General features: G+C 37.5%; 1 protein-coding gene across 6 annotated transcripts in view; it reads right to left on the reverse strand.

The window, feature by feature from the left end:
- Positions 1 to 15,554, reverse strand: part of Potefam2 (POTE ankyrin domain family member 2) — a 178,727-nt gene that overhangs the window by 52,672 nt on the left and 110,501 nt on the right. For 5 of the 6 annotated variants that reach the window (XM_039094164.2, XM_039094158.2, XM_039094187.2 and 2 more), the window contains 2 exons: positions 2,926 to 3,031; positions 1,430 to 1,506 (listed from right to left, as the gene is read on the reverse strand). In XM_039094164.2, the coding sequence (XP_038950092.1) occupies positions 1,430 to 1,506; positions 2,926 to 3,031 (183 nt within the window). Of the gene's footprint in view, positions 1 to 1,429; positions 1,507 to 2,925; positions 3,032 to 15,554 lie in introns of those variants that run through there. The other variant, XR_010060365.1, reaches the window with a different exon arrangement.

Here is a 15,554-nt window from a genome sequence, read left to right on the forward strand (position 1 = left end):
GCCAAACTTCTAGTGGAGAGAAGACACTAGACTACCCACTAAAACTTCAACCTCAAATTTGCCCTGCCTACAAGATGTGCAGGAATTAAGAATTAACAGGGATTGAGGAAATGACCACCTAATGATGGGCCCAACTTTGAGACCCAGCCCATTGGAAAGAGCCAATCCTTAACACTTTTAATGATACTTTGATATACTTAAAGACATGAGCTTAGCATAACTATCACCCTAGAGTCTTCATAACACAGCTGATAGAAACAGATGCATAGACCCACAGCCAATCATTCGAAGGAGTTTAGAGAGTCTTGTGGAAGAGTTGCTGGAAAGATTGAGGGAGTCATGGGAGTCAAGGATAGAAGAAAATCACCTACAGAGTCAACTAAACTGTGCCCATGAAAGTTCACAGATGCTGAACTACCAACCATAGATTATGCCTGGACTGAAATTAAACACCCAATATACATGAAGCAGATGTGAAGCTTGGCCTTCATGGGCTTTCTCTTATGCAGACTTTGTTGCCTGCCTTTGGATACATTTCCCCTAGTTGGGCTGCCTTGTCTGGCCTCTGTGAAAGAGGATGTACTTATCCCTGATGTGCCAGGGAAGGCCTCTTCAGAAAAGGAGAGGTAGAATTAGAGAAGGAGGGTATGAGATGGTGGAACTGGGAGGAGAGGTGGGAGAAGGCTGTGAGTGAGATATAAAGTGAATAAATAAATCAATTAATGAAGAAAATCTATATAGGAAACTACAATATTTGAAAATTTTGCAAAATGTAACTAGAGAGGCAATAGAGCACAGGTGGGAAAAAAATAACACTGGGAGAATGCTTTAAGCTAAAGGCTTAAGTGGCTATGTGGGTAGAATAATAAGTGAAGGTTTAAGTAAACATAAACTAAGGCTGTATGGGGCATCCTGGAAACTGCCAGTTTGTAAACTAATTTAAGATATGTATTTAAAATGAGTTTGTTTACAGGTACCAGGAATGTGTTGTGTTACCTTAGAAGTCATGAGCTTTTTTTGTGAAACTCCAAGAATCAAGGACAGGATACGCTTTTATGTGTTATAAGTCAAGAAGGACTCCATGCCATGCAAAAGAACACAGAGCATTGCTATGGATTCTGTTTTGTTTTCATAAATAAATGATAAGATCTTCTTGCTAAAGACACACATTCACACATGTTCAGCCATAATGGACTTGAAGAGGCTACTAATAATTTTTAATAGGACACTAAGCCCAGCAAAAGAAAGAGTACCAGAATGAGCTGGAGTGTTAATATGAAAGTTTCAAAGAATGAATAAAACTATTACTTTGAAAACATTTAAGTTTGATGTATTAATTCTAAAAGATATAAAATTTAACTTACTTCGCCTATAAACCATTATTTTGAGCAATATAAGGTGTGTGATTTTAATTTTAATATTTACTTACAAGGGGCCTTTTGCTTGTTCTAACAGTATTTTGTTCCTCTTCTTCTGAGGTCTGTATTTTATCTTCCATGGTAGATTCTGTGGGCAAGTGCACACATTTCACTAAGTTAACTATAAGGAATATATAAAATAAAAATCTGTGTATTGTAATACATAAAAATTAAACATGACAAAATAATTATTTTAATTTTCCAAGTAATATTTTGAATTAAATTAAAATATTGTGGAAATATTTCCTTCTTATAAAAGTCTTTTTAATTGGACGCCCTTCTGTAACTTGGTCACATGCTCATGTCAGAATGTTTTATCCATTCCAATATGTGGAAGGTAAACACATGTTGCTCTGCCTGTGGTTGGATTAGAATAGCTAAGGTAAAGAATGGGATCACGATTTAGTCTTCAGTAGGACTCAGATTATGCAAGTCTAATATGTAATTTCAATATGCTTGGACATTGATGTTTATAATTATAGTGTAAATGCATGTGTTTGCAGGCTGAACATGGTAAACATGAATAAGCTATATAAACAGTTTAATGGAAAGTAAGAACAGATACTAATAGTTTTATGAGCCTGAATTAAGGAGTTTCCAGAAGTACTGAATATGTAAAATGATCACAGCCTTGTGTTCAATGCAGAACATTAATAACAACAGATATATTTATATATTTGAAATTGTGTAGACCTGGACTCGCATTATTCCTTGGTGTAAGATATGTACCACTAACATAAACTCTTTTATGTTGTTTGTGTTACATTGTTGTTTTTCTGTTGTATGTTTTCTTATGATAATAGAACACATTTGGGTGAATTAAGATGTTTCTTGTAACTAACTTCAAGGCACATCACAACACAGTACCTTAAATTGGGATGATTTTGTCAGTGGCATAACATGTGCCTAACAAGCTGAGTGCCCATGTAAATCTCTAAGCAAAATCATTATCAACAATAAGAAAACATAACAAAATTAAAACAAAAGAATAAGCATTTACAAAAAATGTGAGGATACAAATTGTATTGATCTGTGAACTGCTCTAGGGTGGTTTAGGTAATGATCCTTAAAGTATGTGGACTATGCAAGGTAAGAACAAAAGAAAGCATGTATTACTATAATAACTAGTGTTTTTAGTTGCAGACCTGAATCCATGACTGATTAAAGGCACTGAAATCACTAATTATAATACACACAAATACAAAATGCCACCAGACTGAAGGTTCTCACATACATTACACCCTAATTTAACAACAAAATAAGCTCATTCAAAACCACCTATCCTTATACTGGGTTTTATCTCATTAAGAATTGTAGGAGGGAGGACTCATTCACCGAATATCTACATCTTACCTACTGCTCAAATTTTCTGACATATATATTATTACCAGTTGACTTATCTTTTGCTTACTACATCCGTAGATAGTAATCTTTGTCTACTTATAAGAGGTATGGTTCTGAACTACATAGTTTCTGTAACAATTATTTTTCAAAATGCACTACTCACTTTTCTCCAGAAGCTTTATTACTTTTTTTTCTGCATTATTGTACATATTAGATGAATGTGGAACTTCTGTGGAATTTTCATGCAGTCCATTAGAGTTAGACACACTCTGTTAATGACATTATTAACACATTTTAGAAATGTCTTATTTTATTTCTAAGAACATTATTTCTAAGCTTATGAAATTTGTACTTTAAAGTCTAGGAAACATGTTGAAAACAAAGATATTTTAATGGCATATCTTATATATACAATGAAGCTTAAATCTTACATTTCTGATGGAACCTCATTATATAACAGAGACAATGCATTCATAGAGTAGGATCTGATATGCAATATTAATAAAGGTTAATTATAAAGGTTACCTTTAGAATAAAAATTATTAATCCGATCTGTGCCTGGGAGGTGAACCTATGCCACAACCCACACATACCAATTTTGCCCAGAGACAGCTTGATGCCCAGGAGTGTTGACATATGTAAGCTCACAGGTGAGACCACCAATACTGCCACAATACCTGGCCAAAGTGGTATCTGCTGGGGCCCAGGAATCACAGCTAAGCCAGGGACAGAATCCTTCTGGTTTCCATTTGGACCCTGTGCTACAGCCCTCCCTACCACAATTCCACACAGAGAAAGTGTGAGTTCCAAGACTGCTGGCATATCCAGGGTTATAGGCATACAGGAGGGTCAAGTTCTAGTAACAGACAACAAGGCCAGCTAACACCAGAGATAACCAAATGATGAGATCCAAGAATAAGTATATAACCAACAGAAACCAATTCTACCTCACATCATCAGAACCCAGTTCCCCCACCACAGCAAGCACGTGGTACCCCAACACACCTAAAAAACAAGATCCTGATCTGAAAATTACATTTCACAATTAGGTGGGACTTAAGAAAGACATAAATAACCCCCTTAAAGAAATACATGAGAACACAGGTAAACAGGTAGAAGCCCTTAAAGAGAAAACATATAAATCCCTTAAAGAAATACAAAAAACAAAAAACAAAAACAAAATGAAACAGGTGAAGAAATTGAACAAAACCATCCAGGATCAATAAATGGAAATAAAAACAATAAAGAAATCAAAAAGAGAGACAACCCTGGAGTTAGGAAAACTATGAAAGAGATCAAAAGACACAGATGCAAGCATACCAGCATAATACAAGAGATAGAAGAAAGATTCTTAGGTATAGATGATACCATAGAATATATTGACACAGTAGTCAAAGAAAATGCAAAATCAAAAAGCCAGTAAATAGATTGGGCCAGAAAATAAATTCCTTCCATCACATAATAATCAAAACACATCAAAGAATATTAAAAGTGGTAAGGAAAAAAAGGTAAAGTTAAATATGAAGGCAGCCCTATCAGAATTATACCAGATTCTCAACAGAGATTCCAAAAGACAGATGGACCTGGGGAGCTGTCATACAAACCCTAAAGAAAATAATGCCAGCCCAAGCTACCATATCCAGCAAAATTATCAATTACCATAGATGGAGACACCTGGATATTACATGACAAAACATAATTTAAATATCTTTCCACAAATTCTGCCATACAAAGTATAATAGATGGAAAATTTCAACACAAGGAGGGACACTGCACCCTTGAAAAAGCAAGAAATTACAAAAAAACAAAAACAAAAAGAAGAGAGCATTTCTCTTTCAACCATCTCTAACAACAAAAATAACAGCGAGCAACAAGTATTGGTCCTTAATATCTGTTAACATCAATGGACTCAATTCCCCAATAAAAAGGCACAGACTAAAACACTGGATAAGTAAAAAGTACCCACCATTGTACTGCATACAGAAACAGATCTCAGAGTCAAAGTTTTACCTCAAAGTAAAAGGATGGAAAAATTTTATACGGCAAATAGTCTTAATAAACAACCTTGAGTACCAATTTTAGTATTCAATAAAATAGACTTTCAACAAAAAGTTATCAAAAATATGAGAAAAGATTATCCATAAATATCAATGGAAAAATTTAGTAAGAAGAACTCAATTGTGAATATATATGCCCCAAATGCAAGTACACCAACATTTGTAAAAGAAACATTACTAAAGCTCAAAGCTCACAGTGAGTTCACTTAATAATAACAGGGACTTCAACACCCCACTCTTGACAATGAGGAAAATGAAGTATCTCATGGTGCCTTCTCCGAAGTGTCAACATAATTGATCACAAAACAAGCCTCAAACAATGCAAGAAAACTGAAATAACCCCATGCAGCCTATCTGCTCACCATGGAATAAGAATGGTCTTCAGTAACAACAGAAACAACAGAAAACCAACATACATATAGAAGCTGAAGACCTTTCTACTCAATAACCTTTTCATGGAAGAAATACAAAAGAAATTAAGACTTGTTATAATTTAATGAAAAAGGAAGCACAACATTGCCAAACATATGGAACACAATGAAAGTAGTACTAAGAGAAAACTCATAGCTCTGAGTGCCTGCAAAAAGAAACTCAAGAGACCATATTACACGAACATTTTGATAGCTCACCTGAAAACTCTAGTAGAAAAAGAAGCAAATACACACATGAGGAGTAGATGACAGGAAATAATCAAACTCAGAGCTGGAATCAACCAAATAGAAACAAAAAGAACTATACAAAGAATCAACAAAACCAGAAGCTGGTTCTTTGAGAAAATCAACAGGATAGATACATCCTTAGCAAGATTAACAAGACAGCAGCTAAGACAGTATCCAAATTATGAATATCAGAAATGAAAAGGGAAACATGAAAACAGAAACTGAAGAAATGATAAAAAGCATCAGATCCTAATACAAAAGTTTATATTCAACAAAACTGGAAAATACTGATAGCATTTATGATTTTCTCTAGAGATACCAGGAACCAAAGTTAAACCACTATCAGAAAGAGCATCTAAACTAACTCATGGCTGCCAAAGAAATAGAAGCATTCATTATAAGTCCCTCTACCAAAAAGAAAAAAAAGAAAAAATCCAAGAAGAGATGATTTAGTGCAGAATTCTATCTCACCTTCATAGAAGATCTAATACCTATACTCTTCAAACTATTCCACACAAAAGAAACAGAAGGAACACTACCTAATTTGTTCTGTGATGGAACACTTATACTGATACCTAAACCCCACAAAGACTCAACACACAAAGAGTCCTTAGGACAAATTTTATGTATGGATTTCAATGCAAAAAGATCTTTACCAATCCTACAACAGATAGAGGCCTTATATCCAAAATATACAAAGAACTCAAGAAGTTAGGCCGCAGGGAGACAAATAACCCTATTAAAAATGGGGTTCAGCCCCCAGTGAACTAGACTATGGGGGGAGCTCGGCAATGGGGGGAGGGTTGGGAGGGGAACACCCATAAGGAAGGGGAGGGGGGAGGGGGATTTTGCCCGGAAACCGGGAAAGGGAATAACACTTGAAATGTATATAAGAAATACTCAAGTTAATAAAAAAATATAAAAAAATAAATAAATAAATAAATATAAAAATATAAAAAAGAAATGTCAGTAAAGAAATATATCTAATAAAAATTTTAAAAAAATAAAAAAAATGGGGTTCAGAACTAAACAAAGAATTCACAGCTGAGGAATGCTAAATGGCTGAGAAACACCTAAAGAAATGTTCAACATCTTTAGTCATAAGGGAAATGCAAATCAAAACAACCCTGAGATGTCACCTCACACCAGTGAGAATGGCTAAGATCCAAAACTCAGGTGACAACAAATGCTGGCGAGGATGTGGAGAAAGAGGAACCCTCCCCTATTGTTGGTGGGATTGCAGACTGGTACAACCATTCTGGAAATCAGTCTGGAGGTTCCTCAGAAAATTGGATATTGAACTACCTGAGGACCCAGCTATACTTCTCTTGGGCGTATACCCAGAAGATGCCCCAACATATAAACAAGACACATGCTCCACTATGTTCATAGCAGCCTTATTTATAATAGCCAGAAGCTGGAAAGAACCCAGATGCCCTTCAACAGAGGAATGGATACAGAAAATGTGGTACATCTAGAAAATGGAATATTACTCAGCTATCAAAAACAATGCCTTTATGAAATTCATAGACAAATGGTTGGAACTGGAAAATATCCTGAGTGAGGTAACCCAATCACAGAAAAACACACATGGTATGCACTCATTGATAAGTGGTTATTAGCCCAAATGCTTGAATTACTCTAGATGCATAGAACACATGAAACTCAAGACAGATGATCAAAATGTGAATGCTTCACTCCTTCTTTAAAAGGGGAACAAGAATACCCTTGGTAGGGAATAGAGAGGCAAAGATTAAAACAGACACAGAAGGAACACTCATTCAGAGCCTGCCCCACATGTGGCCCATACATATATAGCCACCCAATTAGACAAGATGGATGAAGCAAAGAAGTGCAGGCGACAGGAGCCGGATGTAGATCTCTCCTGAGAGACATAGCCAGAATACAGCAAATACAGAGTCGAATGCCAGCAGCAAACCACTGAACTGAGAATAGGACCCCGTTGAAGCAATCAGAGAAAGAACTCAAAGAGCTTGAAGGGGCTCGAGACCCCTTATGAACAACAATGCCAAGCAACCAGAGCTTCCAGGGACTAAGCCACTACCTAAAGACTATACATGGACTGACCCTGGACTCTGACCTCATAGGTAGCAATGAATATCCTAGTAAGATCAGCAGTGGAAGGGGAAGCCCTTGGTCCTGCTAAGACTGAACCCCCAGTGAACGTGATTGTTGGGGGGAGGGCGGCAATGGGGGGAGGATGGGTAGGGGAACACCCATAACGAAGGGGAGGGGGAGGGATTAGGGGGAATGTTTGCCCGGAAACCAGGAAAGGGAATACCACTCAAAATGTAAATAAGAAATACTCAAGGTAATAAAAAAAAAAAAAACTAAAGAGGCCATGGAACAGCAGAGCATTTATAATTTATACTGAGGATGGCCTGTGGATCTGTTCTTGGGGACCAATAGATTTTAATGTGTCTGAAAGGCCTTACACTTTCAGAATATAATTGCATAGGCTGTACCAATTTGTTTAGGTATTTTAGAGAGTACTTAATAACACCTTTATTTCATTAAAAAATACTCAATAAAATTGGCACAAACTGAATCCAAGAGCAAATCAAAATGATGATTCGCCAATATCAACTAGGCTTCATCCAAAGGATTCAGGGATAGTCAAATATATAGAAATCCATCAACTATATAAACAAACTCAAAGATAAAACCACATGATCCTCTCATCAGTTGCTGAAAAAGCACTGGACAGGATACAGTACCCTTCCTTGTTAAAAGTCTAGGACAATGCCTGTACCCAGAGCTAAACCTGTGACAGGTCTATCTGTACCCAGATTTCATGGGTAGAGAGCTGGCTTCTCAGAAGTGAACACAATATTGAGAGCCACCAGGAGCCTGGGACTGGATCCTTCAGGTTTGTGCACAGGGAGCTGAACCTGTGCCACAACTCTCTGTACTCAGATCCTACTGGGAGAAAGCTGGTCTCTGGAAGTGCTGACACATGGGGTAAAGCCACTGTCAGAGACAGGAAAACCAGCTAACACCAGAGATAAGCAATGGCAAGAGGCAAGGGCAAGAACCTAAGAAACAGAAATGAAGTCCACTTGGCATTATCAGAACCCAGATCCACCACCACTGCAAGCCTTGGACACCCCAACCAACTGGAAAGCAAAATTTGAATTTAAAATCACAACTTATGATAGTGACAGAAAACTTTAAGACATAATTAGCTCCCTTAAAAATTTAGGAAAATATAAGTAAACAGGTAGAAGCCATTCAAGAGGAAGCATAAAAACCCCTTGAAGAATTACAGAGAAACACAACAAAACAGGTAAAGGAATTGAACAAAATCATCCAGGATTTAAAAATGAAAATAAAAAAAAATAATGAAATTGCAAAGGTAGACAAATCTGGAGATAGAAAACACAGGAAAGAAATCAGGAGCCAGAGATGCAAGCATTACCAACAGAATACAAGAGATAACAGAGAGAATCTCAGGAGCAGAAGATATTATACAAAACATTGAAAAAAAACATCAAAAATGCAAAATGCAAAAGTCTCCTAATCCAAAACATTCAGGAAATCCAGCACACAATGAGAAGATCAAAACTAATACTAATAGGTATAGAAGAAAGCAAAGATTCCCAAATTAAATGGCCAGTAAATATATTCAGCAAAATATAGAACACTTCCTTAACCTGAAGACAGAGATGCCCATAAATATAAAAGAAACCTACAGAACTCCAAATAGATTGGACTAGAAATGAAATTCTTCCTGTCACATAATAGTCAAAAAACCAAATGCAAAAAAAAGAAGAAGAAGAAGAAGAAGAACATTAAAACCAGTAAGAGAAAAAGGTCAAGTTACATATAAGGGCAGACCTATCAGAATTAAAAGAGACGTCTCCACAAAGACTGTGAAAGCCAGAATTTCTGGGCAGAAAGCCAGAAAACAAAAATTCCAGCCCAGGCTACTATATGCAGGAAAACTCTCCATTACCATAGATGGAAAAACCAAGATATTCGAATGCAAAACCAAATCTACACAGTATATATCCACAAATCTAATCCTACAAAGTATAATATATAGAAAACTCCAAGTCAAAGAGGGAAACTACACCTTAAAAAATAAGCAAGAAATTGAATTTCAAATAACCCAAAAGAAGATAGCCACACAAACATAATTCTACCTGTACCAAGAAAAATAACAGGAAAAAGCAATCATTGGTCCCTAATATATCTAAATATCAATTGACTTAAAATATCCTCCAAAAGAGATAAACTAACAGATTGAATCTGTTAGAGGACCCAGAATTTTGCTACATACAGAAAATATCTCAGTGACAAAGACAGACACTACCTCAGAGTAAAAGGCTGGAAATTTTTTTCCAAGGAAATGGTCCAAAGAAAAAAGCTGGAGTACGCATTCTAATATCCAATAAAATGAACTTTCAGTCAAAATTATCAAAAATGATGAGAAAGAACACTTCATACTCATAAAAGGAAAAATCCACCAAGATTAACTCTCAATTCTGAATATCTGAGCTCTAAATGCAAGGGCACCTATATTCATAAACAAAACCTTACTAAAGCTCAAAGCACACATTGCAATTGACTCAATAAAGAGTGGGCGACTTCAACTACCCATTCTTATCAATAGAAAGATCATGGAAACAGAAACTAAACAGAGCCACAGAGAAATTAACAGAAGTTATAGAAGAAGTTAAATGCCAAATGGATTTAACAAACATCTGTAGAGCATTTCATTCTAAAACAAAGGAATTACCTTCTTCTCAGCACCTCATGGTACCTGCTCCAAAATTAACAATATAATCAGGCAAAAAACAGGCCTCAACAAGAAGACTAAAATAATCCCATGAATACTATCAGATCACTACAGACTAAGGATGGTCTTTAATAACAACAAAAATGAAAGAAAGAACACATAGATATGGAAGGTGAACAACACTCTACTCAATGATAACTTGGTCAAATAAGAAATAAAGAAATTAAAGACTTTAGAATTTAATGAAAATAAAGGGACATCCAACCCAAACTTATGGGATACAATGAAAACAGTGCTAATTGGAAACCTCATATCCCTGAATGTCTCCAAAAAAAACAAAAACAAAAACAAAAACATAAAAAAAATTACAGCTTGAAAGCAAATGTAAAAACTAATGAACAAAGAGGAGTAAATATTAACCCAAGAAAAGCAGAAGGCAGGAAATAATCAAACTCAGGGCTGCAATCAACCAAGAAAAAAGAGAAAGAACTATAGAAAGAATGAGAAAAATCAGGAACTGGTTCTTTGAGAAGATTAACAAGACAGACAAACCCTTAGCCAGACTAAGCAGAGTGCAGAGAGGATGTGCAAAATAACAAATCAGAAATGCAAAGGGAGAGAGAGGCAGACACGCCTGGGAAACCAGAAGAGACTGAACTCTGCACACATTACGGATTCCAGAGGAAAACACCAAATGCCATCTGGAACCCTGGTGAACGGAAGCTCCCGGAAAGAGCGGTGAAGATCTTCCTGGTTGCAGTGGCTGCAGGGAGCTCATAAGCAACACCCCACGAGCAAACTAGAGCCTCGGGACCACAGGTAAGACCAACTTTTCTGCTGCAAGCGAACTGCCTGGTGAACTCAGGACACACAGAGGCAAAATACCTCTAGGACCGGACACTTCCGGTATTTAGCAGGAGTCCCAAACCCGTGGATCCCTGCCCGCAGCAGCTCTCTGCTCCCAAACCCCTTGGGAGAGAGCCCTAACCGCCTGGTCAGGTGGGCACTCTTGAGGCTGCAGAGCAGAAGAGACCACCAACACTGCCCACCTCTTCCCACATCCCTGGCCCAAGAGGAAACTGTATACGGCCTCTGGGTTCCTGTACAGGAGAGCCCAGGAGCAGCAGGTCCGCTACATCTGAGACACCGCTGGACCTGAAGGGACCGACTGGATAAACAGTTCTCTGCACCCAAATCCCGTGGGAGGGAGAGCTAAAACTTCAGAGAGGCAGACACTCCTGGGAAACCAGAAGAGACTGCACTCTGCACACATTACTGATTCCAGAGGAAAACACCAAACGCCATCTGGAACCCTGGTGCACAGAAATTCCCGGAAAGGCAGCGCAGATCTTCCTGGTTGCTGCGGCCCTGGAGAGCTCATAAGCAACACCCCACGAGCAAACTGGAGCCTCAGGACCACAGGTAAGACAAACTTTTCTGCTGCAAGTGACCTGCCTGATGAAATCAAGACACAGGCCCACAAGAAGAGCTGAAGACATGTAGATTGGAAAAACTACACGCCCGAAAGCAGAACACTCTGTCCCCATAACTGGCTGAAAAAAAAAAAACAGGAAAACAGGTCTACAGCACTCCTGAAACACAGGCTTATAGGACAGTCCAGCCACTGTCAGAAATAGCAGAACAAAGTAACACTAGAGATAATCTGATGGCGAGAGGCAAGCGCAGGAACCCAAGCAACAGAAACCAAGACTACATGGCATCATTGGAGCCCAATTCTCCCACCAAAATAAATATGGAATGTCCAAACACACCAGAAAAGCAAGATCTAGTTTCAAAATCATATTTGATCATAATGCTGGAGGACTTCAAGAAAGACGTGAAGAACTCCATTAGAGAACAAGTAGAAGTATATAGAGAGGAATCGCAAAAATCCCTAAAAGAATTCCAGGAAAACATAAATAAACAAGTAGAATCCCATAGAGAGGAGTCACAAAAATCCCTGAAAGAATTCCAGGAAAACACAATCAAACAGGTGAAGGAATTAAAAATGGAACTAGAAGCAATCAAGAAAGAACTCATGGAAACAACCCTGGATATAGAAAACCAAAAGAAGAGACAAGGAGCTGTAGATACGAGCTTCACCAACAGAATACAAGAGATGGAAGAGAGAATCTCAGGAGCAGAATATTCCATAGAAATCATCGACTCAGCTGTCAAAGATAATGTAAAGTGGAAAAAGCTACTGGTCCAAAACATACAGGAAATCTAGGACTCAATGAGAAGATCAAACTTAAGGATAATAGGTATAGAAGACAGTGAAGACTCCCAGCTCAAAGGACCAGTAAATATCTTCAACAAAATCGTAGAAGAAAACTTCCCTAACCTAAAGAAGGAGATACCCATAAGCATACAAGAAGCCTACAGAACTCCAAATAGATTGGACCAGAAAAGAAACTCCTCCGGTCACATAATAGTCAAAACACCAAACGCACAAAAGAAAGACAGAATATTAAAAGCAGTAAGGGAAAAAGGTCAAGTAACATATAAAGGCAGACCTATCAGAATCACACCAGACTTTTCGCCAGAAACTATGAAAGCCAGAAGATCCTGGACAGATGTCATACAGACCATAAGAGAATACAAATGCCAGCCCAGGTTACTGTATCCTGCAAAACTCTCCATTAACATAGATGGAGAAACCAAGATATTCCATGACAAAACCAAATTTACACAATATCTTTCTACAAATCCAGCACTACAAAGGATAATAAATGGTAAAGCCCAACATAAGGAGGCAAGCTATACCCTAGAAGAAGCAAGAAACTAATCGTCTTGGCAACAAAACAAAGAGAAGAAAAGCACACAAACATAACCTCATATCCAAATATGAATATAACAGGAAGCAATAATCACTATTCCTTAATATCTCTCAACATCAATGGCCTCAACTCCCCAATAAAAAGACATAGATTAACAAACTGGATACGCAACAAGGACCCTGCATTCTGCTGCCTACAGGAAACACACCTCAGAGACAAAGACAGACACTACCTCAGAGTGAAAGGCTGGAAAACAATTTTCCAAGCAAATGGTCAGAAGAAGCAAGCTGGAGTAGCCATTCTAATATCAAATAAAATCAATTTTCAACTAAAAGTCATCAACAAAGATAAGGAAGGACACTTCATATTCATCCAAGGAAAAATCCACCAAGATGAACTCTCAATCCTAAATATCTATGCCCCAAATACAAGGGCACCTACATACGTAAAAAAGAACTTACTAAAGCTCAAAACACACATTGCACCTCACACAATAATAGTAAGAGATTTCAACACCCAACTCTCATCAATGGGCAGATCATGGAAACAGAAATTAAACAGAGACATAGACAGACTAAGAGAAGTCATGAGCCAAATGGACTTAACAGATATTTATAGAACATTCTGTCCTAAAGGCAAAGGATACACCTTCTCAGCTCGTCATGGTACTTTCTCCAAAATTGACCATATAATTGGTCAGGGAATGGGCCTCAACAGGGAAAGAAAGATAGAAATAATCCCATGCGTGCTATCAGACGACCACGGCCTAAAGCTGGTCTTCAATAACAATAAGGGAAGAATGCCCACATATAATTGGAAGTTGAGCAATACTCTACTCAATGATAACCTGGTCAAGGAAGAAATAAAGAAAGAAATTAAAGACTTCTTAGAATTTAATGAAAATGAAGGTACAACATACCCAAACTTATGGGACACAATGAAAGATGTGTTAAGAGGAAAACTCATAGCGCTGAGTGCCTGCAGAAAGAAACAGGAAAGAGCATATGTCACCTACTTGAAAACATACCTAAAAGCTCTAGAACAAAAAGAAGCAAATACACCCAGGAGGAGTAGAAGGCAGGAAATAATCAAACTCAGAGCTGAAATCAACCAAGTAGAAACAAAAAGGACTATAGAGAGAATCAACAGATCCAAAAGTTGGTTCTTTGAGAAAATCAACAAGATAGATAAACCCTTAGCCAGACTAACGAGAGGACACAGAGAACATGTCCAAATTCACAAAATCAGAAATAAAAAGGGAGACATGACTACAGATTCAGAGGAAATTCAAAAAATCATCAGATCTTACTATAAAAGCCTATATTCAACAAAACTTGAAAATCTGCAGGAAATGGACAATTTCCTAGACAGATACCAGGTACCGAAGTTAAATCAGGAACAGATAAACCAGTTAAACAACCCCATAACTCCTAAGGAAATAGAGGCAGTCATTAAAGGTCTCCCAAACAAAAAGAGCCCAGGTCCAGACGGGTTTAGTGCAGAATTCTATCAGACCTTCATAGAAGACCTCATACCAATATTATCCAAACTATTCCACAAAATTGAAACAGATGGAGCACTACCGAATTCCTTCTATGAAGCCACAATTACTCTTATACCTAAACCACACAAAGACCCAACAAAGAAAGAGAACTTCAGACCAATTTCCCTTATGAATATCGACGCAAAAGTACTCAATAAAATTCTGGCAAACCGAATTCAAGAGCACATCAAAACAATCATCCACCATGATCAAGTAGGCTTCATCCCAGGCATGCAGGGATGGTTTAATATACAGAAAACCAACAATGTGATCCATTATATAAACAAACTGAAAGATCAAAACCACATGATCATGTCATTCGATGCTGAGAAAGCATTTGACAAAATTCAACACCCCTTTATGATAAAAGTCCTGGAAAGAATAGGATTTCAAGGCCCATACCTAAGCATAGTAAAAGCCATATACAGCAAACCAGTTGCTAACATTAAACTAAATGGAGAGAAACTTGAAGCAATCACACTAAATTCAGGGACTAGACAAGGCTGCCCACTCTCTCCCTACTTATTCAACATAGTTCTTGAAGTTCTAGCTAGAGCAATCAGACAACAAAAGTAGGTCAAGGGGATACAGATCGGAAAAGAAGAAGTCAAAATATCACTGTTTGCAGATGATATGATAGTATATTTAAGTGATCCCAAAAGTTCCACCAGAGAACTACTAAAGCTGATAGACACCTTCAGCAAAGTGGCTCGGTGTAAAATTAACTCAAATAAATCAGTAGCCTTCCACTACACAAAAGAGAAACAAGCCGAGAAAGAAATTAGGGAAATGACACCCTTCATAATAGACCCAAACAATATAAAGTACCTCGGTGTGACTTTATACAAGCAAGTAAAAGATCTGTAGAATAAGAACTTCAAGACTCTGAAGAAAGAAATTGAAGAAGAACTCAGAAGATGGAAAGACCCTCCGTGCTCATGGATTGGCAGGATTATTATAGTAAAAATGGTCATTCTACCAAAAGCGATCT

Source organism: Rattus norvegicus, chromosome 1 (assembly GCF_036323735.1).
Source record: "Rattus norvegicus strain BN/NHsdMcwi chromosome 1, GRCr8, whole genome shotgun sequence".
NCBI classification, from domain to species: domain Eukaryota; kingdom Metazoa; phylum Chordata; class Mammalia; order Rodentia; family Muridae; genus Rattus; species Rattus norvegicus.